The following is a 26,106-nucleotide window of genomic DNA, read 5'->3' on the forward strand; positions in this document are numbered from 1 at the left end:
AGTCTTCAGAGAGTTTCTGCCCTGTGAGCTTTCAGGACAGTTGAGGTTATGGATAAGAGATTCCAGTTCAGAGTGGAGAGCTAACCCCGGTTTCAGGAACACAGAGAAATGTCCCTGATGGCATTTTTCAAGGCTATGAAAAAAAGTGCATGGCTCCTCTGGGGACATGGACGTAGTCCAGGCTGGGGTGAGAGCGAGGAAGGGACGACCAGCAAAACGATAGGCTCTGTTTGGGCATTTTCTTGGGGACAGCGAGCAGTCACCGCAGGGTTTTAAGCTGGTAGAAAAGATCTGTCTCCTGTGCAAAGGACGCGGTGTGGAGCAGGTGCCACAGGCAACAGACTGCTCTGCCCCGAGTCAGCAGTGAGAACAGAGAGAGGTTCAGAAGGCTGAATGAGGAGTAAGTGGAGTTGCCAGAGTGATGCCCAAATCCTTCCCTGGAGCAATGAGGGAACGGTGATTTCACGAGACGAGATAAAGCAACGCAGGAGTTCTGAGGCTGAAGATGGCCACGAGGCAGGAGACTACGTGCAAGAGAAAATATGGGCTGGAAGTGCACATCTGTGAGTCACCAGGTTCCCGCCAGTGGTAACGTAAGCTTCAGAGAAGGTACAGAATTAAAGACAAGAGCCTAGGGCAAGAATCGAAGCGACACCTATGCTCAGCAGAACGAGCAGAGAGAGAGGTGCCGTAAGACGAGCGGTACGAGAGAGACTGGCTAGGACACAACAGGCACATCACAACAGGCACATCATGCTCCTCAGAACGACAGAAAAGACACAGTGAATAACTGACAGCAAAGTTGAAAGGCAAAAAGGAATGTCAACCAGCAAACTGGAATTTATGAGAAGTCCCCGGAAGCCGAGAGGATAAGACCATCTCAGCGAAAAATAGAATACTTATTAATGTGGCTAACGACAGCTCTAAGGTGACACCTCCTTCTATTTCAACCGGAGGAGAGGCAGAAAGCATGAGTTTATGTGTAGTTACAGTGGCTGGTCTGGAGGCAGGAAATGGAGTTTCTGCTTGATGGCTTCCGTTTTCTGGGTAAGCTAGGAAGCCAGGACACGTGCTTAGGGCATAAGATAGGTTGGGAGGTGAACGGGCTGCAGTTCTGAGGAGAGAAACTGTTTGACATGGTCTCCATGGAGAACAGAAGACAAAGAGGAGGATTCCTACATAGCACTGAGCACTAGACAAAAACCACAGATCAGTAGTGGAGAATGGCAGGAATACACATAGCTGATTTCACTCAGGGGCCAGTACAGTGTTTCCCTTCAAGAATCCTAACCTCCAACCAGGTGTCACGAGCTCCACGAGCAGATAGGTTATTGAACCTATGTTTCTATTACAGTGTCAATAACTTAAGAATTAAGCATAAAAAACAGGGATCAGCAAACTATGGTTTGCACAATGGTTTTTACAATTTTAAATGGTTAAAAAAACTTTTTTTTTTTTAAGGCAATTTCGTGGGGTGCCTGGGTGACTCAGCCGGTTAAGCGTCTGACTCTTGGTTTTGGCTCAGGTCATGATCTCACGGTTCATGGGACTGAGCCTTGCATTGAGCTCTGTGCTGACAGGGTGGAGCCTGCTTGGGATTCTCTTTCCCTCTCTCTGCCCCTCCCTGCTCACTTGTGCACTCCCTCTCTCTTTTCTTAAAATAAATAACTTAAAAAAAAGTAGGCCTTTAGTATTACATAAAAAGGCAGTTTTGTGACACATGAAAATTAAAATTTCAAGGTTCATAAAGTTTTGTTGCAACCCAGCCACATTCATTTGCTTACATACTGTCTAAAGATTCCTTTGTGCTATATAATGTCTGAGTTGAGCAGTGGTGACAGAGATCAATATGGATGCAAATATTTACCATCTTGCCCTTTACAGAGCAAAAAATGGTCAACTGATAAAGAACAAAACTGTATTTGGAACGGGGCACTTGAGTGGGTGGCTCAGTCGGTTGAGCGGCTGACTCTTGATTTGAGCTCAGGTCATGATCACACGGTCGTGAGACTGAGACCCACATTAGGCTCCAAGCTGAACATGAAGCCTGCTTAAGACTTTCTTCCTCTCGCTCTTGCTCTCTCTCTCTCTCTCTCCCCTGCTCCGCTCCCTCCGCCCCTCTTCCCAGCTCATGCTTTCTCTCTAAAAAAACAAAACGAAAACAAAACCAAAAAAACGCTGTATTTGGAAAGAAAAGCCACAACCGTTGCCTGATCCCGAAGACGGGGCTGATGGTACTTTGTAAGATGGGGAGGGAGAAATCTGCTATTTTAATAATATCAGGATATAATGCAAAAGCTCAAATCAAACCCTGACATTTTAAACTCAGCACAGTATGGTGACATATCCAGTGTATTCTTTTTTTTTTTTTTTTTTTTTCAATTGAGAGGCAATGTGAGCAGGGGAGGAGCAGAGAGAAAGGAGAGAGAGTGCCAAGAGGACTCCGTGCCCAGGGCAGTGTGCAGCCTGATGTGGGGCTTGATCCCAAGACCACAGATCATGACGTGAGCTGAAATCAAGAGTTGGATGCTCAACCAACTGAGCCACCCAGGAGCCCCATCCAGTCTATTCTCAATGAATTCCATTACTGGCAGGGCCTCTGACAATCACCAAACAAAAGTCAAACAGAAACAAATGAATAAACATCCTCCCATCAGTCTTCGCTGAACTAAAACAAACCTAATCAAACACACCAGATGGGTAAGAATTATATACGGTTATAAAACCTGATGAAGAAAACCCAAAAAGTCATCTTTCTCACAACTCTAGGGAGGACTGTAGCTGGTTCTCCGAGTCTGCTAAGGAAAGCCAAACATACGTGCTCGGTTCAGGTCCCTTACCAACATCAAACTCAATTTCCCTATTGATCTCTAACAGCCTCTTTTAAAAAGCAGTTCTCTTTATCACTGTATAAATCCTAGCATCCAACTAAATTGTATTATTGCCCTAACGAAAAATAAAAAATTGTGACTTTGAGAAATAATCCAGCCCTGGTCCTATACCTTCCAGTAGACAAGAATTTTACCACTTAATGAAGATGTTTTAAAATTCTGTTTTTAAAGGCTGTATAGATAATTATTAAAATATTATTTATAAAACAGGTCCATCCAGATCACAACTGTCTTGTCCTTTGGTTTATATTGCCAAGAAAATATTTCAACAACCAATTTGTTCAGGATTTACAGAACTTTTGCATTACAGGGAGTCCTACAGCTGTAATTAGTGGTAGGAATATAAGTATACAATGGTACAGTTATCTACATGCCCAGCTTGAAAATTATAAACTGTATGTACGTATGTATGTATGTACGTACATACTTACTTATTTATAATCTCTACACCCAATGTGAGGCTTGAACTCATATGAGGCCCTGATTGCAAGAGTCACATGCTCTGTCAGTTGAGCCAGCCTGGTGCCCCTGAAAGTTGTGAACTTTAAAACAAACTGCTTGCCAACTGTTTTTTTAATCTTTGTTTTTAATGGAATCTTGTATTCTTGGATAAGATAAATATATCTTCCGATAGAGGATAATCTTTGAAAATTGTTTTAAAGTAGAAGCAATTTATCACCTTCAGCTGGATTTTATTATGTATAAAATGGGATTTCATTATCTTTAGCGTTCCAAGTAATGAAAATCTTGAAAACAGAAAAAAAATGAGAATGATATGCGCAACAATAACGTGAAGACAGTAAAAAAAAAAAAAAAAAAAAAAAAAAAGCAAAATTCATTAATATTTTTCTTATAATTTCCCTTCCACATCTCCCTCTCACTTAGGTTAGAAATTCTCAGGTAGACAACTGGTAACCTAAAAAAAGATACTTAAAGTTTCACCACTGTCAGACACATTACTGAAAACAGAATAAACAAATACGTTTTATAACAGTACTATCCTGCAACGTAAACCACAATTTCACAATACACATGCAGATTATGCCTCAGTATTTAAAATTAAGTATGTTTAAAAACTTTTTTTTTTTAGCAATCTCCACACCCAATACGGGGCTTGAACTCACGACCCCGAGATCAGGAGTCACATGTTCCTCTGACTGAGCCAGACAGGCACCCCTAAAATTAAGTATGTTTTAATCAACATTAAAAATTAAACACTGTTCTGAAAATTTTTATGGACTACTTCAATAAATAAAATGCTTTTTTGACTGTTCCTACGAAACCGTGGCCAACACTGTATTTTGTGCTTTTGTGTTATTTAATGGCAATTCTTTTCTACACAATTGCTCTTTTAAGAATATATTCACGTTAACCTTGCAAAAGAAGAAAACAATAAGAAGCTCACAGAAACGTCTCTTTTTGACTTACCCCAATTTCTTTTTTTTATAAACAGTAAAAAGTTTCTAGTAATACAAAAACATTCAGTTTGACTAATTCTGTGAGTTGTGCTTGTTACTGATGTCCCTCAATTTATATAGTCTTAAAACAGTTCCTCTTTGGAGAAGCTTAAAAGGTTGCCAGTGAACAATTTCTAAATTATGTACGACATCAAACAATTTCAATTGTGTTTGAAAAAATTATTACCATTTTGAAGCAATAATAAAACGCAAACGGCCTACAGTGTTTTGCTATCACTTTACTTTTTTTTGCAGCACACAAATGACATCCCATAGGAGTAAATAATCTTAAATACTAAAACATACCTTGCCGTGAGGATCAGCAAACATTCTTGTGAAAATTTCACATAATCTTTTCAGTTCAACTCGACTGTCAAAATAATAAAATAGCTAATTAGTATCTTGCTATAGGAAGAATTCATTTAAAAGGAACTTTAGGGGTACCTGGGTGGCTCAGTCGGTTAAGCATCTGACTTCAACTCAGGTCATGACCTCATGGTGTCCAGTTTGAGCCACCAGGCTCTCTGCTGTCAGCACAGAGCCCGCTTCAGATCTTCTGTTTCCCTCTTCCTCTGCCCCACCCCTGCTTCTTCTCTCTCTCTCTCTCTCTCTCTCTCTCTCTCTCTCTCCCTCTCTAATAAAAAAACAATGAAACCCAAAAACCAAAAAACAAAACTTTGGAGTAACCTTAGCTGTAATTAGCTTCTTACAAAAAGAAAGGCTAAAAAAAAAACCAGTCCTCAAAATCATAAAGTTTGTGGGACTTACTAATCAGGAATAAACACAAATTTATCAAATGCAACAATAATCCTGTTGCAACCCACATTATCTTAAAAGTTGAAAGTTATATTAAAAGAAATACAGTTGTATTTCTTTAATGTAGCATGACAGGGGAAACTGTACAAATGACATTCCTAGCACACAAATTTTATCCTTTATTTTTATTTTTTAAAAACTTTTTATTTATTTTGAGAGAGCATGCATGTGAGCAGGAGAGAGGGCACATGTGTGATATGGGGCTTGATCTCATGAATGGTGAGATCATGACCGGAGCTGCAATCAAGAGCCAGATGCTTGACCAAATGAGCCACCCAGGCGCCCCTGAATTTTTCCTTTTTTTTTTTTATTTAAAAAAAAATTTTTTTTAACATTTATTTATTACTGAGAGACAGAGAGACACAGAGTGTGAGCATGGGAGGGGCAGAGAGAGAGGGAGACACAGAATCTGAAGCAGGCTCCAGGCTCTGAGCTGTCAGCACAGAGCCCAACGTGGGGCTCGAACCCATAAACTGTGAGATCATGACCTGAGCCGAAGTCAGACGCTTAACTAGGTAAGCCATCCAGGCACCCCTGAATTTTCCCTTTAAATGCGAAGATGTTTTCTTAAATTTGGCCACCTGACGACTAAAATCTTTCTAAACTATGCCTACTCCCTCGCCACTGAAAATGATATACTGAACCTAATATTAACCTAATCTTGATGGGGCCAGGAACAATATTATGATGATTTATTGCAATGATTCATGAAGTGTGATATACACACATTAGAATATATTAGGTAGTACATAAACATCTATTTTAGATCAAATAGTTCTAATACTTCCTAAAGTAAACATACAACTAGTAAATCTAACCCTGATTTCAGGTATCAAGTCAGGAAGTAGCCCTCTGATTTTCCAGTACCCTCAAACTTATGAATTATCTGAAACGAGTTTTTTTTTTTTTTTTTTAAATGTTTACTTTTTATTTTTGGGAGAGTGACAGAGAGTAAGCGGGGGGGGGGGGGGGGGGGCGGGCGGGCGGGCGGGGGGGAGGGGAGGGGCACAGAAAGAGAGGGAGACATAGAATCTGAAACAGACTCCGGGCTCTGAGCTGTCAGTGCAGAGCCTGACATGGGGCTCAAACTCACAAACTGTGAGATCATGACCTGAGCCGAAGTTGGACGCTTAACCGAATGAGCCACCCAGATGCCCCTGAAGCTAGGTTCTTAAAGGGGTTGGCCAGAGAAGTTTAAAACATTACAAAGATAAAGACAATAAAGAATTTAGAGGGAAAAAAAGGAAGTAAAAACCATTAGGAAAGGAAACCAAATCAAGTCAAACCAAACTAAAAACCAATATAAAGTTCTGTTGCATTTCTTTTATTATTTATTTATTTATTTATGAAGTTTATTGTCAAATTGGTTTCCATACAACACCCAGTGCTCATCCCAAAAGGTGCCCTCCTCAATACCCATCACCCACCCTGCCCTCCCTCCCACCCCCCATCAACCCTCAGTTTGTTCTCAGTTTTTAACAGTCTCTTATGCTTTGGCTCTCTCCTACTCTAACCTCTTTTTTTTTTTTTTTTTTCCTTCCCCTCCCCCATGGGTTTCTGTTAAGTTTCTCAGGATCCACATAAGAGTGAAAACATATGGTATCTGTCTTTCTCAGTATGGCTTATTAAGTTCTGTTGCCTTTCAATACACTGGTCAACTTTTTTTTTTTTAAATAAACCAGTCAGTTTTAATTTTATGTACACTTTATTATTTTTAATTTTAAAAATAACTTTTTCATTAACTTGTATTTGTGAATACAAAGTTTCCTTTTAAATAAAAATTTCTAGTTTAGATAATACAGATGGCCTTGGAGACTGGGAAAATATTTTGGTATCACCTTCTGAATTTAAAACAAGTCTGTTCCCATACGAATATCTTGAAAGTGTCCTGGGAACAAAGTTGAAAGTGCGAACCTGACAGGACAATTATTTTAAGATAATAAACTCACCTTAGCGTTCTCTGATTTTTTAGCAAGTTTTGTAGCCCAAGGAGGCCTTCTTTCCTTTCTGACCAGTTGGAACTGGCACATCTATTGAGGACCTCGGCCACATCTTCCGTCTGCCTCATGTAGGTAGGAATACTGCCATTTCGAGAGCTATACGAGCGTTCTGAACAAGCACTCGATGCATCGCTGTTGGCGTCATCATCTGAATGCATTCCGTAGGATTCGTATCTTCTTCGAGCAGGCTTTTTCTGTTACACATAAAGACTCTCATTAGCAGTAGCCAAAAGAATGTACTGGTATTTCACAATTTCTACTGACCACAAAAGGACTGTTTTTTTTTTTTTTTTTAAATCAGTACCAAGCATGCGTCTAAGCACTGTAATAATAAAATTATTATCAATGTTGTATCCATCGATAACTGATTTTATTTTCAATATTTAGTTTTGCTTCAGAAAACAGGTTTTAGAAGTTAGTAGACAATGAGATAGTTTTTAATGATGGGATATAGTGGAAACAGAATAAGACTACACGAAAGTTCATGTATGTAAAGTGAGAAGTGCTCAACTTGTGGGTTTTTCCTTTTCATGGAAACCAAAGAACGACTAGTATATATTTTAGATGAAGAGAAATTACTGGGAATTTGAGTTGGTAAGAAGAGAACATTACTTTATTTTTTTTGAATATTACTTTTTTAAAGGATGAGAATGGGTCAGAAAAACACGTTTTCTTATATGAACTTCTACTTTTGCCTGTGTATCTTCTCTTTTCTCTAGTCCCCCTTTTACTTCAGCTACTGCTTCTCTTGTCACCCTTTCTTCCCTTGTACCCAACCCTCAAGTCTCCTAGAGAAGTAAAATACAGACATAATGAGAATGATGAGAACCTATTTTGCTTACTATTATTTTTAGGAGGCAAGCTCCTTGAGGGCCCTCCATGTTTTCCCCAACGTGTCTATACTGTCTATTTCAATAAATGCAAGAAAGTCCACTTAGATTCGATTTCTTTACATCTGAAGCTTACCGTTTAATATATGTAACTGCTAATTATGCCTTGCATACTAAAAATGAAATGAGCAAGTAGTTTATTTGAGATTTCCTTGGAAGAATTGGAGATACATCTTTATATAATCTGGTATTTGAATTTAGGCTAATGAACAGTGAAGACATTTCTAGAAACATGTTAATAAGCACAAGAATTTAAAACAGTTCCAGATGGCTGTAAATTCTCCAAAGTCTAAAATCTTAAAAAAACAAACGAATTTAATTCAAAACAGTTTTATAAAGACATTTCCATCACTAAATGCCTCTTACTGATTTAGAGACACCAAGTTAATTTAGAATGTGATAATGTGCCATGTCCTGTGCTGGGCTCCAGGATCAGTCTTGTCACAGACATAAGTGTCAATGGTATCGCCTCATCTGTATGGAGCAGTCAAGCTTAAAGGACAAGAACCCCCACAGGACATTCTATCCAAGCAGTATCTCCCTATTAATAAGCATATATACAGAAAAGTGGGTGTATTAAAGGATCTTATTACTTCCACTTGAATATTTATTTTATAGAAGACTATCATCTGTTAAACTGATGAAGCAAAGGAAAAAAGTTATGGTATCATAAGATGTCAGAAAACAGCAATGTCTATACCTTAGTCCGTATGTCTCCTAAGAGCTGAGCGCAGTAAATTTTTAAAGAGAAAAATTGAAAATAATGAAGAACATTTTGCTAAACAGCACAATGAAGCAGGCATAAACAATGCCCATAATCAGAAACAGTAAGTTTTGTTTGTATACAGATACATAAAAACTGCTTAGTAGCAGAGTAGATCTTCAACCTTGGCAATATCCTTTAGTCCTAAGCTACGAGAATATTCCCATAACCAGTTTCCTAAAGAAACTAACGTTTTCTTTCTAATTGGATCCTTTTGTCGTTTCCAAAGTTAACTTTGTTTCTATGATTTTCCCCAGGTCCAAATTAGGCTTAATCAAGTTTTTTTTCTAGAGATTGATAGTTACAACTGGAATATCTAAACTATGCAAATAATGGAAGTAGACCGAAGGAGATTATTGGGATTTAGCTTTTAGCCCTGGTGGCTAAATACCCCTTATATAATCCAAACACACCTTAGTATTAGAAGTAATAGTTCAAAAATAACCCATTCAATTCATAAAACTTATGTGAGCACAATTTAACTGGTACAACTTCCATCTAAAAAGAAACTAGAAAACATGATTTAAGGAATACGTTGATTAGGAATAGTAAATTTAAAGCACTTGACTGATCGTCAGAACAAGATGTGATCAATATATCCCATGCCCAAGAGAACAAAGTTCCTACCTAGTTGTATTAGTTATAAAAAATTAAATAACGGAGGTAAAGGGGAAAATTCCGCACTTAAAGACTGTTAGCGCAGAACTACACATGTGATTACATTTCCTGTACTACAGCTATGATCAGCAGATATTTTTTAAAAGTTTTTTCCAAATACACGTGGCATAAATTGTATTATAGCAACACTGGTTAAGATGTGATACACAGTTTTAAAAGGCACGACGTATTTTTTTTTTTATTTCAGAGCAAAGATGAGGACTTTTATAAGTTATGATAAGTAACTGAGTAAATGCTTCTTAAATATAGATGGGATTAATATAATTTGAAAGAGGAAGTGCAGACCGAATTGATGTGGGAGATTGGCAGAAACCAACTGTATTCACTGTTTCAAATGATACTCCCTTCATAATTTTAAGTGAGAAAAACAACGGTGATATATGGACAGCACTCTTCCGACAAACTATCATGGATCTGTAGATGATGTTTTTAAATCTCACTCCTTAACGTGTCAGGCATAACAAACCAGGAGGGTATCTTAATTATAATTTGTCTTGAAGTCGTGCTTCTCTCAGCTCAGAAAAATACAAGCAAGTAAGACTAAATAAAATCCTACCCCGAACTAAAACAATGCCTAAATACTCCAAACGTGAAGCAAGCCTTGAAACGTATGCCTGCAGTGCACCCATTTATGTACTAAATCTGCCCTTACTCTTCGTGGACGACAGTGCCCCAAACACATCCTCATGTTAACAACATCAATATTCACATTACATTCCTGACACCCCATCAACTACTTCTGGCCCTCGCTTCAAATTCTGACCGAGTAACAGGGACCAAGAACTGATGACACAACTCTGCTTTTTCCATGGCCCACGTTTGATCTTCCTAGATTGAATCCACTAGCTTTTCCCCGTGACCTTCCCCACACCGGGGGACCGGCTTACCCACACGTGAGTTTCGTAATTGGAATATCTCTAATGAAAAGGAAATGGAGAAGAGTACCAAGGCATCTGCTACGGCCTCCTCCACGTCAGAGCCTGTGTTCAGGACTCGCATGGCACTGACAGAAGACGACAGTCGGCTCGATTGGCTCATCCCATACCCTGGACCTAATTCATCAGAAGGAGGAAAAGAGCTTTGAGAGAGTCATAAATGTAACAGCGTCACATTGGAAACTTCAAGATCCTTAAGGGGAGGGGAGGGAAAAAAAAAAACAAAAAAAAAACCAATGGGGCAAAGCATTTTAAAAGCAATTCTGTATTTTCTGGGTACGTTTGGTCTTCGGTCAAATAAAATGGTAAAGGCAATTAAATTACTGACAGTGTATGGAAAATAAATTTAAAGAACAGTAGCTATGATACATTTATGACCAGAAAATAGAAGAAAGCATGGGTGGCTAACTAAGGGCTTGTGAATCTACAGCCCTGGCAATGAATCCAGCTCTATCAGCCAGGCAAATCTCAGCCATGCAGGTGAGCCATGGAGGAGTCTAGAACACACGTCAAACCTCAACCCAATGAAGATGAGGGAACTCAGTGAAGCTACACCAGTCTACAGGGAAAACCTGCCAATTGTTGTCTCTTCTCCGTCAGGAGAGGGTTTCATTCTACAACTAAGATATGCCATTCGACATCTGTTAAGCACCTAGTGTGTGCCCAACACTCTGAGGTATGTAAAGACAAACCAGAGATGGATTCTCCCCAACTACTTTCTACACCATCATTTACAATTAAAACACTTCATCCACCATTTTGGTTTTTTTTTTTTTCCAAAACATGTAAAAAGATGAAGTACATAATTGAGAACAGAAAACAATTCCATATTTAAAAATGACGTAACTTAGATTACATACACACAAAAAGGCTATCTGTCAGTGAGAAAAATGCTCAAATAAGGTTGTGGGAGGGGGAAAAGTTACTTGGGGGAAAAGTAAAAAAAAATACACAGATGATTTATTATCTGACAAATCAAACTTAAACAAAAACAAAGTGATTTAAAAACACGAATGTACCATTCAATGGAAACTGAAAAGGACAAAAATCTGAGATGAATGCACAGATGATAGTGAAAATGTACTCATCCTTCACCTGAGGCCCCATACACATCGGGGGCGTAGAGGGCACCAGTAGATCTGGAATGGTGTCTGGAGGCTGGAATAACAGGACCATACAAACCTCATCTATTACCACAGAAACAAGGAATAGTGGCAGCACTATAGTCAGGCAAGGAGACTTAGTCAACACTGGTATTACTAGTAATAGGTAAGGATCAGAATACTGCCAAGCGAGGCAACTGAACATCAGGACCGTAACATTATCCTCGACACACAGAAGATCTTACACCTAAGGGGACAGACACAAGCCCACAGGAGACAAAAAAAAAAAGCAAGTATTCAAATGGAAGGAAATGTCGAAAGTACAAGCATGAGACAAAAAAATGAACACCGTAGTTTAAAAAAAAAAAAAACCACCATGGTAACTAGTAACCAATAATACACCTAGATCCTTTAGTCCCGAACCCAATGAGGCAGGTATTACTGTTCCATGTCATAGATGGGCAAATTGAAGCAGACAGGGACGCTAATTAACGTGACCAAAGCCACACTACGAGTAAGTGATACACCTCGGTATCTGTACTCTTTCAAGGCCTTTGCTCTCGAATGGTACATGTGCCGTCTTCACATCGTTCAAAAGATAACATACCTCACTTACGTTAATCAAACATTTTCCATAATGGTTCACAGAATACAAGTTCTGCATTCGGTAAAAGATTTAAATATCAAAGACATGTGAACGTAAAAAAAGGATATCAATAATACAATCAAAAGACCTACAAAAGGTCTCCCTATATTTATGTCATGTTTCTCTACGTCTAATTTTAGCATATTTTAAGTTTCATACATTAAAACCCCGATTTTCACAACACCATAAAGTCCATCTTCTTCCTACATAAATATTAAAGATTCATTTTAATATTTAATGAAATAGATTACTCATAGTTAGAAAGTTACTCTTCTTCAGATATATATATATATATTTTATTAAAAAATTTTTTTAATGTTTATTTATTTTTGAGAAAGAGAGACAGAGTGTGAGTGGGGGAGGGGCAGAGAGTGGGAGACAGAGAATCCGAAGCAGGCTCCAGGCTCTAGGCTCTAGGCTCTAGGCTCTAGGCTCTAGGCTCTAGGCTCTGAGCTGTCAGCACAGAGCCCAATGCGGGGCTTGAACCCTTGAACTGAGAGATCATGACCTGAGCCGAAGTCGGACGCTTAACCAACTGAGCCACCCAGGTGCCCCTCTTCAGATATATTAATTAGAGCAGTTAAAATACTTTTTTACAAAAAGTTTATTTACTATTTTGAGAGAGAGAAAGTGAGCAGGGAAGGGGCAGAGAGAAAGGGAGAGAGGGAGAATCCCAAGCAGTGGGATTAGTCCCCAACGTGGGGACTAAACTGACAAACTGTGAGATCATGACCTGAACCGAAATCAAGAGTCAGATGCTTAACCAACTGAGCCACCCAGGTGCCCCCAAAACACTTTATTACATGAATCACTCTTTTCTTTGCCACTGGACCTTAATGAACGCAAAAATGATCAAAAGGATTGAGACAAAGGATTAAACAGAATGCTGTTCGAAATGTTTAATCAGACTCTAAGAGGTGACTGCTGTTGTTAATAAAACATAATACATAGTTTTAATTCTACCTGAAACAATTTTTAAAATGGTGACCGTTGAGTCAATATCAACATGCCCAATGGATGAAAATTTGTGAAAAATTTTATGGTATCAATGGTGGCTGAAGGTAAGAGGTGAGTGGCACCACTCACATTCTTGTAGGAACATAAGCCTATTTTTTGAAACTTGGCTCCAGAAGTAAATGGCAACTAGGGTACAAGTTCCAGAGAAGTTCAGCTTTGCTCAGCTCTGATTTATTTCTGATGCTTTAGAGCCCTTACACCGGTTCTGTGCCCCAGCTGAATGCATAGCAAACTACGGGGCTCACTTGCTGAATGGCGACATTCAAGTCGGAGGTGAAAAAAGAGATTCACCGGGTAAAGCCAGTAAGGACGGCAGAATGCAGGCAGACGCCACAGACACCGGGGATGGGAAGGGTAACCTGATCTCCGAGGCGGCTACTCCTCACCAGTCTTATAAGAGGGCGGATCTGCTACCTTTACGAAGCAGCATCCAGATATAAATAAAAGGGCTACAAACATCAATTCTCCTAAAACTACAGGGTTAAAAGATCTAATCTTCTTTAACCCAAATAGAATGTTTCATTAGAATCAGGAAAACAGCTTCCTTTAATAATAGAAATTTAAGTGATTTAAGTTGTCAAATGGAGGCTTTGAGATGAATCTAGAAAATTAATGGCTAGCTACCATTTCTCTTTAAAAAGACCTAGTAGCAAGGCTTATTTTTTAAGTGATTCATGGTTGGTTATAAATTTCCTCTCATGTCTGACTACTGCACAGGTTTAAAAGGTACAGAAACAGATTTTGTTTTCTTCTTGATATCTCATGCTTTCTAATAATTCTGCAGTACGGCATTATGCAAATACAGGTGTTACCCCATTAAAAACATCTAAGATCTCTGCCACAGAAGTACAAGGAAACTACTTCGAGGCAAGCAGTCAGAGCTTGGTCAGATGACCAAGTGCTTACTGTGTGCCAAGCACTGTTGTCTATGTTCTCTCGTTTATAGCTTCTTCAAAACAATCCTAACAAGTGCATGCTATTCATGTCCTACTTTTACAGATGGGGAAACTCAGGTACAGAAGTTACAGAGCCCAGGCCGTCTGACCCTAGAGCACAGGCTCTTAAACCATCACACGCCCACTCACTTTCTTCAACTCTTCAAGATGGCATGCTTACTTTATACAAACGTAGCATTTATTTCATTTTTAAACATATACACACGAACATATACCATGTACATCTATACGCAGGCACGTGTGCATATGCACATACATAGTCTGCATATGAACTAAAAATACTGTATATGACTCTTGCATATGAGTTAAAAACATCCCTGGCAAAGCACTGGAAGGGAACTCTTCACCCGGAACTAGAACGCACACATCAAAGGCCGAGGATGTCCCTATCTGTGTCCCCAGCGCAACAGGGTTTTCTAGGTCGGTACACGACAGTCCCGTGACTTATTTGAACCAAATGGCCCAGAGAACAAGAATTTAACCTCTGGATGTTCTACACTAACATGTCTATTGAAGGAAATAATAATTCCACTTGGCAGAACTGCACCATGTGCAGAACTATGTTGTACTTAAAAGTCACAAAATCTGAAGAGCAAATCTCTAAGTATTACAGTCATCTCTGTTTTGTGGAATTAAAAGAAAAAATCTGAAAGGGCTTTAGGTATGTATATATAAACAAAGTACTAGTTAAAAAGCTGAAAGACCATGCAGAAATTCTAAAACATTTCAATGTAAAAAATTCTGCCTCTCTGATTATTCTCAAAAATTGTAAGTTTAAAAAATCATTTACTATTTTTATAGCTGAGGTAAATATACTATTATAGGGAAGGACATAGTATAATCTCTATAATCAGGAACACAGAGGTTTTACAGCAGTGACACAACACAAGCTAATATATGCGGAACCACTATTAACCTGTATAATTACTATTTTATATACTAACCATTTTAGTAAGTAGTTCATATGGTATTTTGCAGCACTCTTTCTGGTAAATATCTAAGGTGAAATGTTAGTATTTCTGCTGAAAAAACCAATAGCATTTATCTTATCAAATGAAATGGTCCATACTTCACATGAGAGTAAATATTTAGCTATTATCTTTAAATTTTATAGGTTTATTTCTTAAGATAAATCTTGAACTCCACATCCTGTAGTCCAAATCTATGTGCTATTTACTTGATTACGAAGACAATCTGTTTATACAAGGTCTAGCCTACTCATTTCAACAAGGAAATGTCAAAGGAATTGCCAAACCTATAATTTCCTTACGACTCTTTCTTCTGTCAGGGCAGAAAAGAGAGGCAAAGAAAGACACAGTCGAAGAAAGCTAAGCCCTAAGTACACGGAAGTTATCTGATGGCGATAACAGGGCAAAGAAACGCACCCGACACCTGCGCAGGTACCTACCGAGGGGCTGAAAAGAACGAACAGGACTCGTGTCCCGGCTGCTCTCCCGACTGGCTTCCCGGCTGCACCCTTGACTCACACTTGGTCGAGGAATACGACTGCTTCGGGCTGGTACAAAGAAACAGCCGCAGAGAAAGGGAGGAAACAAAAGACAGAATTTGCATTTTTGATATGTTAACTTTAGTTTTCTTTCTCAAAAACTGATTAATAGGTTAAGTTGTACTAAGGCTGAGAAGAAACTACTCTTGGTAAGGCATTACCAGGAATACGATACAGGTAAATTTGAATACAGTCCTCCAGTTTGTATGAGATTAGAAGGGTAAAATAGTATTTTGCAAACATAAGTAGGCTGCAAATAAAAAGCTTTAAAATAGACTTTAAAATTATACTTTCAGGGTAAAATACCTAATTCAATTTACAACCTGTATTTAAATTCTCCCTGAACTCTCAGTTGTTTTCTTCTAGCTTCTAAGCACCGAGCTGAGGTCTTCACTGTTACCCAAGCCTGGAATACAAACGAAGAGGTCCCATGTCTCACAAAGAAGACCTTACCCACGGACAGCCTAGACGGACTAGCCTCTCTGCTGCACCCCTGGCTCCGTGGGATCTTGCTTCTCTTTGGCGCCGAGGCGGAATTGACCAAGACTCTCTGAACACCAGAGCTCACAGTGGAGAGGGCTGTTGTGCTCAGAACTCTTCCTGGAGACCCGGACCGGCTGCCAGCTGAACACCAAACACACGTGCAAGTGTTATGACGTGAATTCTAAGAGAACTTGTTGAAAGGATAAAAATTCAAGAAATACACCTGAGGAGACTGGGATAGTATGGCAAGTTCTAAGTTCAAAGGAAATGGACTGAGGAAGACGTGTGCATAGAATCATAACCTGGAAAAAAAGGTATGCTGTATATACTAGGACTGAAGAGTGAATCATATAAAATATATTTTCAGTTTTGGGGGGTATAAGATGTTATGTTTTTAATAAGGGCAACACTAACAACAGTATGTTTGTTTCAGAACACAAATAGTATAAAGGATTTCCAAAAAAAAAAAATAACTTATCTGACAATACATTTCATGTGGCTGAGGCTATATATTAAAACTATATATTTATAAGGAACGAAATTAGTCATTACGTTATTTCTATTTTTTCGTTAAGGATATAATAAACATTTGCTTCCTGTGAAACAGCTGGCCTTCCTGAGATGCTTCTGAATGGGTATGACAAAATTATTTTGTTACTATGTATACTTTTAATTTTCACAAAATTAAATTTTAAAGGTTTACAAAATTGGGCCGGCTGAAAAAGAAACTTGCTTTTTGCCTTCAAACCGCAAAGGGATCTTGGGTGGCCACATCCAGGATGGAGATGCAGAAGTACTGAGAGTAAAAGAGAACTAACAGCAAATGTCAGAGAAGTCCGACCCTTTCCCAACTAGTGATTCTCAGTTTTGGAAGGCAGAGGATACGTGGGCCGGGGAAAAGAGAGAGGGAGCCGGACAAAATCTCAGAGACTGGGGCAAGGATTAAGAGATGGGCTCCTTGTCAATCAAAACATTTTACGTCTGCACTGAACGGGAAAACAAACTAGGTCAACTCCAAGATGTAATTTAACTCTACATTCTGAATGGCAGCGTTATAAAAAAGGTGAACTTGCACTTAAATAAATGAAAGCAACTTTTCCCCTTTGTTGGGCATCGCTTCTCTTCACCAACAGGGCGGTCACTGCTCACCTTGATAATCTTATTTCATTTCCACAGAGCAAAACCCAAAGACTCAAGTGCCAATGTGGTCAAGCAGGAGATGTTTATGAGGGAGGAGCACTGAGTGTGAGGCAGGGAGCGGTGACTTTTCAGCTCCAGCCAGCTGTGTCTTGAGGCAAGACTAGCCAGGTTTTAGGGTTTTGTAAAAAAAATGAAAACTCTGAAAGTTCCTCATTTTTATCATGGTGTGTAGACCAAATAATACATGAATGGAGGCAGGCTGGATATTGTCCACGGGCTGCCGATCTGTGACCTTCACTGTAGCTTTCTTGGCATGGTCTTGCTGAATACGATTTAAATTCATGCTTAATTCACAAACTTTATCAGCACACAAATTTTAAATCATCTTCCATTGGTTATAGCAATACTGTATAAAAGCAGTGTTTCCAATGAAATTAACAATTTATTTGAATGGAAGTAATTCTAAGTTATTACAGGGAAATTATTCAACTCTACTTTAAAACGATGGCTCGTTTGAATTATCTCTTGGTGTTTCAGGTGAAGAATCTTCAAAGTAGGTTTTTTTTGAGTTACAACCTTAAGGATACCCACAAGGCACCTATTTTCTCCATGCAGTATCTAAACTAAACATACACACCAAAACATCCAAACACCCAACATGCCACAAACTCACAATGCAAGATAAGCCAATGGAATATTTTATGGGAACACTTGCAACGATATAAAAAGTATAAATAATGAGCTGAATGAACACATACAATATGATATTCTGTTAAAACTGATATAAATTTTAAGGGGTGAAGGTGTTGGTAGGAGACCAGAGAATTTCTTGAAATGTGTGGGTCTATTCAGCAGAGAGGAAACACGCAGGACTCAAGTACAGTAATCACTCCACCGGTTCTGGATTAACTGCATTTATCAAAATCATGCAAGCTCACCCTCTATTTAAATTCATTTATACCCTCTCCTGGAAAATAAAATCAGCAATGTTTATTTTGCTTTCATCATTAGCCTCTCTTCTCCACTAAATCCAAACCTCAACCAACAGTGTGATAATTCCAATGCCTAGGACTCGTTTTGGAGTTATTTATACTTAGGAGATAACACCAAGGCTCATTTCCCAGCCAAGAACTACCAAGGCTAATTGCTTCTTCTAACAAAACCACTGAGTTGATGAAAAAGGGCATGGTGTTACCTGGGAGCGGCATGCTACTGGAAAATACTCTAATTTGCAAAACCTGACAGTGGGTATCGAATTCTTCTCACGCTACCTAAAATTTTCAAACTACCATTTTAGAACTTTTTACAAGGTATTTGCAAGGCATCACTAAAGCTCCTTTGCTTTTGAGTGTCAAAACCTGCGGGATCCACTTGGATATTTTCAACAACTCAAGGTTTTAGCGATAAAGACAGGCCAAAGATAACTGGCAATTTTTGCCCCAATGTGGTCGCACCACGATGGAATATGATGTTGAGAATTTCTGCTGAATAGAACCCAATCTCGATAATGAAAACAGGTGATCAAACAACAGATGCACACAAAAAGTCTATAGATTCTTACCACCAATGGTATTAGCAGATTGTGATCCTGAACAAGTGTAAAGGCAGAATTAGGGTAAGGATTATAATCCATGAAGAGGGAAGGAGCAGATTTAAAATGAATGGCAGATGAAAATAAAGCTTTAGTCAGTTCTTATAAAATAAAAAAGCCCTGAAGCAAAAAAAGCAAACTTCAAAAGAAAACTCCCTAAACCATAGACGTCTGCAACAAAAGCAGTACACTGAGTAGCTTTTACAGCTGAAATCAGACACTCATGTACAGAGCAGATGAAATGAAGTGCAAAAATAAATGTAAATTCTTCAGCTTTCCTTCTACTAACGGCCTATAATCTCAATAATTAAATGTTTAACTTTTAATTATTTAAACATTTAATTTGAAACTACAGGTAAAGAAGAACTACAACATCTTAGAGCTGAAGAAAGCATACATGAAAAAGCTACATTTTTTTTCCTTCAGATGCACAGGAGAAAACCCCAAAAACAAACGGCAGGGGCTTGGGGTGAGGAGACCAAGGTTCCGACAGGCTGCACAGCCGTTTGTACACAACCAGTCACTACCGACAAGGACACAAGACACCATCCTTACGTGTAACTAGAAACCTGGAAATCTCTCCAATGGGTCTGCTTTTATTTATTTTGATCAGTCATCAGAACACACCTGCTTTGACCCATGATTTTTTCCCCAAATGCTAATCTACAACCATGGAAAGACCACGCAAACTCTAATGAATTACTTCACAACAAAGTGAAGACGGAGGTCACAGCGATATTTCTGTGCAAGTATGTTGTAAAGAAACTTGCGTCAAATCATACGGGGCCACAATTTCTTTTTGCAAAAGGATCTAGAATGGAATATACAGTCACTCGAATAAATAAGGAAGCAAGCAAACAAAAACGTCTCCAATGTGATTTAAAACCTGAGTGATTTTATAGGGAGCAAGTCTTCTGATCTTAAAATCCTACCAGGTCTAAAAAGCCTGTCATTATGTTCTCATACTTCCGTAAAGGATTCTAAGTATTGTAGATTGGGTTTCAAAGTGAAAAACCAAATGTAAAATAGTTATTCTATATCCTCCTGAAGTGATCAGTAATTACAAAATACCTAAAAGGGAGGTCCTTAATATATTAGAAAACCATACACAAAGCCCTTTGAACCTTTGCCACAAGCTCCATCTTGCTATTCCTTTAGAAAAGAACTAAGTAAAACAGCTCACATCAAATTAAATTTTATCCTTAAGATCCTAGATATAGACAGTTTTGGTTTGCTATCTTTATTCTTCTTTATGCTTTAAATTTCCCAACTATCATTATTTATTTGTTTCCTGAAGGTCATAAAAATAAAAGGTACAAAAGTACACAACAGGAGTTTAGATTTCAGTTATAGTTAATATGGTTAAGAGTGGCAAGGAGGACAATTTTATCAGCTGAAATATATAATGCTTATTCTGGGCCCAGGTACGGTCTTCAAGATATTAAATGTACTACAACACTGAATACTGCAATCCTCTGAGATTATCTTCTTCATTTTATAGGTGAAAATACAGGGGCGCCTGGGTGGCTCGGTCGGTTAAGCGTCCGACTTCGGCTCAGGTCATGATCTCGCGGTTCGTGGGTTCGAGCCCCGCGTCGGGCTCTGTGCTGACAGCTCGGAGCCTGGAGCCTGTTTCAGATTCTGTGTCTCCCTCTCTCTCTGACCCTCCTCCGTTCATGCTCTGTCTCTCTCGGTCTCAAAAATAAATAAACGTTAAAAAAATATATATATAGGTAAAAATCCAGAAACACAGCAACTTTAAATGAACCAGAAGAGCCATGATTCAAATGTGGGCAGTATGGCCCCAGAATCCATGATCTGAATTGGACACTTCTCAGACTTTACTATAACACGCTCACTTGGCGATCGTGTTAAAAAGCGCCTGAATTCAGGAGATGTGTGGTGGCATGAAACTGTGCATCTCTAACGAGCTCCCAGGTGATGCTGATACTGCACTTGGAGGAGAAAGGCTCTGAGCTGCTATGCTGCAAGTGCTAAAGACTGAGTTACTTAAGAGACCACTCAGGGCTCCTGGCTGGCTCAGTCTGTTAACCATCCGACTCACGATCTCACGACTTGGCGCGTTCAAGCCCTGCAATCGGGCTCTGTGCTGGCAACTTGGAGCCTGCTTGGGATTTTCCCTTTCCCTTTCTCTCTGCCCCTCCCCGACTAGTGCTGTTTCTGTCTCTCAAAACAAACAAAAACTTAAAAAAAAAAAAAAAAGTTACTCTTAAAGTCCAGAAAAAAATAAAAATAAAAATACGGAATATCAGGGAAGATTGTGGATGATTTATTCCTAATTTGGTTGGGAGAAGAGCCTTTACCCAGAGGACATTTGCCATTTTTCCTATTTATAAATAATCCTCAAATTGCAAACCAATTTTACCAAGCATTTCCTTATTTTTAGGACTCTTGTTGAACGTTCCATCATTTTTCTGCCTGGATTTTTTGACTTCGGAAAGAGGAGGAAAGGAGAACCCGCTGGCAGGACCTGAGTCATCACCGCCTGGCTCCCTCCAAGCCTAGCTCTTTTCCTGGATTCCAGGATTCGGGAATCAAATAAGAAAGCAGACAGAGCATCTGTATCTTTATAAATTGCCTAAACCACCGTGAAAGATAAAGATATTTCTTTTTGAAATGGCCAAGTATGTAGAATAACCCCCAAATTACTTCCCTAGAAAAAAAATCTCTGTTTTTAGAGCCAAGGGCTAATGAAAATCTCTTGATAAAGAAAGAATAGGAAGAAACTCTTTTAAATTAATAATGCCATAAATGTGTTCAGGAACATGTAGAAATGAATCATTCATTTTACCTAGACCTCAAAATTGTGCTTTTTAATAATTGTACTTATGAGGAACTCCGCTTCCAATGAAATAGTAAATATAAATCTTAAATTTAACAAGGAGCATAATAGAACTGGACATTTCAATTTATGTTTCCTCGCTATAAATCAGTATATACCTGTCCCAGATGCTAACTGTATTCTGAAAGATTTTGGACAGAGTTTGAAGACACGCTTATCTGTCCTCGAATAGCATTAGCTAGATGCAACCAGATTAGATGCTAACACATGGCGATTATTTTGCCTCTAAAAAGCACAATTTTCTACATTTGCAAGTTTGAGTAGACCATGAAAACCTTAAGGCTAAGAGTTCTGTGCTATTTAAAATATCTCCATGCAAAAGTTTGTACAGCAGATGAAGTATTTTCTTTCTAAGTGGCAGATACCAATGATGCAGCCCTAGGAACACACCAAAGACAAGACGACACCCACTCAAAAAAATTCCAGAACATGCACAACAACTGATCCAAAACATTGAAAAAAAAAATACCTTCATTTTTGTCAGGTGATGACGAACCTAAAGTACAGAACGAGAACTCAGTATGCGGCTTGTGTCTGGAAGTCAGCTTTGTCTTTACCCACTGCTCAAGCGCCTAGGACAGTCAGTCATACGCAAGCAACACGCTTCTCCTCAAGTATCACACATCCGGGAGGACGCATAGGCAATACGTACGCTGAGACTGAGACACCATTTTGGTTCGACTTCTTCCTCGAGAATCTGTCTTGGCATTTCCCATGCCCGCGAGGGGCGCTGCTGAAAGCTTTGCTCTCACCCGGCCTGAGGAATAAATTGATGTATGTAATTAAAGACGTTTTTCTATAATAATACGTACTAATGAGGAGAAAAAAAAAATCTCACTATAAGTTTCTAATTGGGTGTGCTTTTCAAGTATCAAATTCTGTCATAATGTAACCATCACCGAGAGGTTATATTTCTCTTTATATTTTTAAAATATATACTCCTTTTTATGTGCTGCACCATAAGCTAACTTTTCTTCAAGGGTAAAAATAAAGTCAAACTAAAAGATCTCCTTTTTTAGTTTGATATTATTAGTCCAGTAGAGTTATAATTAAGATATTTACCACAGCATGCCACTTGCTCCTTAACTGGCAGTTCCAATTCTAAAATTTCAATTTCTATGAAACTCAGTTTATTCTGAAATACAGACTATAGTTTTAAATATAAGCCTACTCTTAGAACCAACAACCCAAACAGTTCTTTTGACTGAAAATACACTTCTAGATTTGCAAGAAGAGATATCAGGTCAAGTATTTCGTTTTTTATCCTGTGCTAAACATCAGATTACTATAGATGGATATATTCTCTTCCCCCAACCAATTTCATTTATGAAACAACTTGAGGAAATACCTATCACATAAGAGCTGGCACTTTTCTCGGTATGTTTCCTTCTCCACCTCCTGGCCGCACTCCCGTCCCTACCACTGCCTCATTCCCCTCCACAAAACCAAGCCACAAACATCTATTTCTAGAGCTCCTGAACCAAAGGAGATCACGTTTCTCAAAGTACCTAAGTGTCATTAGTAAAAAAATATATTAGTGGTAAGCAGTCTCAACCACTATCAAATCTGAACCGATACTGGATGCAATCATAAAGAGGGCTCACAATCCTTTGAGGTTAAAAGGTACAATTTGTAGGGCAATCACTGTACTAGCTAGCCTGGTATGGCCATATTAGTTAGGAAAAAAATAAATGAAGAGCAAGGACAAATTACAAAATTAAGAACTGAGTGAGAGAAGATAAGAGAGTGATTAAAAACCAGGAATAAAACAGAAGTCTAGTTGGTGAGTCCTATTCTCTCAATTCTTCAAGGCCCTTAATAAGCCCATAGTTCAGGCCTTTTACCCTTTTACAGAGTCTGTTTAAAGTAGGATACAATGTTCTCCCGACTAAGAAGCAAAACAGAAAGACAAAATTATTATTTTTGAAATGGAGAATTTATCCAACATAACAAGGAAATGAGAATAAATATTTTGATACTATCATTCTAAATTACAAGGCTAAAGTGCCAGAAACCATTTTATAGAGTACTCCAATTTAAAATTTAAAATATGAAAATATTTCAAATACATCAGAGTAAATATGAGACCAAAAAAATGTTAAATATACTTGGCTTTGTACCACAGGGTCATCCATGTAAAACTCAGGAGAAAAAAGGTGTTTCAAAATCAGAGGTTTAGAGGACAGCCTTCAGGCAGTATAAATTGAAACACGGAATTTTTTTCCTTTCTACAAATTCAAAAGCAATGAAAAATTATTTTCTTAAAGTAAACTGGCTTAGTAAAATAAAGTGGTATGTCTACGAAGTTTTTGTAATCCCCAATTCAAATCATATATGCAACTTTCCACTGTTTCTAAATCAAAGACACACTTAAAAGCGGACTAAATAAATGCACTTAGCCCCTCATGATAAAGCAATGGAGCATGCTCCCCCAAAGTATAAATGAATTAGCATAAATTAAAAACACACACACACAAAATTAAAGAAAAACATTAATGATGCTGCTGAAAAAAAAAGAAACTATTTATTAACCTTACACCAGATATTATTAAACATGTTAAGCAACTATGTTTTCCCAGCACGAGATGATCCAAGATACAAAGCAAAGCTCAAGATGAAGAACTAAAGAAAACAATCCACATCTGTAACTAACACAACCAAACATAAAATGTAGAAGTTGTCATGGCTGTCAAATTATATAGTTTTGCAAATTAGCCTATTTTAGTTTGTGATATTTAATTCCTACTAATGAAAATATTAATGTAGAGGTATTCGTGTTACTAACAAAATGTATGATTCTTACCATCTTCAGATGTTGCTCCTAAATAAGAGAAATAAAACAATAACATTTCAACAAATTCTGCCAATGCTGATGTTAAAATCTACTCGTACCTCCCACCCAAGACTACAATGAAAGAGTGAAAAAAAAAAAAAAAACTTCTAGTTTGATAGCCTTAAATTAACTTATAAAACATTCAGTTTGAGAGAAAACAAAATTTGAAGTAACCTAATGACACACAGCACAATAAAGGTTGAAACTAGACAAATGAAAATGGCAAAATCCCACAACAAACACTTTTACCTGTGACATTTCACACTCAAAATTTGAAATGGTGAAGAAAGTTATAGAAGCTAATCACCCAAGAAAGATGCAGTCCTGTCACTGCTTTCTTTGAAATGAAGATTTTTATAAAATAAGAATACTTTCTGTGCATTTTCTAAAAGCCATCCATAAAAGAACTAGAAAAACTGACAAACATGGGAGCCAAATGCATGACCCAGGTCTCATTAACCCACTATTTTCATGAAAGCATTACAGAGACCTATCAATCCATTAGCTATGTACTCAACATTTATATACATTCCCTAAGATGTAAAGGAAAAGTAGCAAAAATGAATAAGTAAAAATATCATAACTCACTACTACTAAAGGGCAGTAATAGATATACCTCTGTATGCGTATAGACAGATTTAAAAAAAAAATACGATTGAACATCATTGAGAATAACACATCACATGACACAGATGATTCTTCAAACAGGTTTATGTTTCTGACCCAAACAAGAAAAGATTTTAATCTGGAAAATGAGAATAATTTAAGGACATACAATTTCAGTGCGAGAAGTGGTACTAAAGGGTTTTAAAATACAGAAACTATCTTTTGGTGGACTTCCATTTCATTCAGTAATTTTTAAAATTTACGAAATACTTTAAACATAGAGAGGAGCACAGAGACAATCATGTCATGTATCCAACCCAAGATTAAATAAATCTTCCATTTCATTGGAATGGAAGTTAAATCTATTTGAGTTTATGAAGGAATAAACAGGAAACCACACAGTTCTCCATTTTTCCTCGATCTCCTACTAAGACTTACAGATTGAGTATCTTCTTACAAGTTCTTAACAAAAGCTCAAGTTCCTACACATTATGGTATCTGATGAAGCGAAGGGAAAATGCAGATAATACGTTGTGTAGTATCAGACAAAAAAATACCAAACATACAAAACACCACACTGAACCGAGCAGCTACAGATACACTATATTCATTTGAATACTGAAATTAAAAAGGCAAGACTTAAAGTTCAGTTCTGGTTAAATGTTAGTTAAAACTCACTCTTAAAAAGAAAGCATCTGTGACTTGCATTTTATTTTCACAGATAACCATATGAATCTATCAGAGCTAGGAAACTCAAGAGTTCAATCAAATGACTTAGGGGATTCCTTTCCATTTTTATGAGTCTGATTCTATTTCAGAGGAAGACTTAAGAAATCGAGACTAGTTCTAGGAGCTAAGGCAAAAAATTGTAAGATAATTGATTTTACTTACAGCAAACAGTAACCTAGTACTTGAGTAGACTGGGAAACCC

General features: G+C 38.0%; 1 protein-coding gene across 14 annotated transcripts in view; it reads right to left on the reverse strand.

Moving 5' to 3' along the window:
* Positions 1 to 26,106, reverse strand: part of CLASP2 (cytoplasmic linker associated protein 2) — a 180,412-nt gene that overhangs the window by 49,639 nt on the left and 104,667 nt on the right. For 6 of the 14 annotated variants that reach the window (XM_042957091.1, XM_042957085.1, XM_042957089.1 and 3 more), the window contains exons 19-24: positions 22,389 to 22,493; positions 16,113 to 16,283; positions 15,561 to 15,668; positions 10,441 to 10,547; positions 7,114 to 7,358; positions 4,655 to 4,718 (exon numbers count right to left, since the gene is read on the reverse strand). In XM_042957091.1, the coding sequence (XP_042813025.1) occupies positions 4,655 to 4,718; positions 7,114 to 7,358; positions 10,441 to 10,547; positions 15,561 to 15,668; positions 16,113 to 16,283; positions 22,389 to 22,493 (800 nt within the window). Of the gene's footprint in view, positions 1 to 4,654; positions 4,719 to 7,113; positions 7,359 to 10,440; positions 10,548 to 11,525; positions 11,589 to 15,560; positions 15,669 to 16,112; positions 16,284 to 22,388; positions 22,494 to 24,539; positions 24,558 to 26,106 lie in introns of all 14 variants that reach the window. The other 8 variants (XM_042957087.1, XM_042957086.1, XM_042957093.1 and 5 more) reach the window with 3 other exon arrangements.

Source organism: Panthera tigris, chromosome C2, assembly GCF_018350195.1.
Source record: "Panthera tigris isolate Pti1 chromosome C2, P.tigris_Pti1_mat1.1, whole genome shotgun sequence".
Classification (NCBI taxonomy): Eukaryota; Metazoa; Chordata; class Mammalia; order Carnivora; family Felidae; genus Panthera; species Panthera tigris.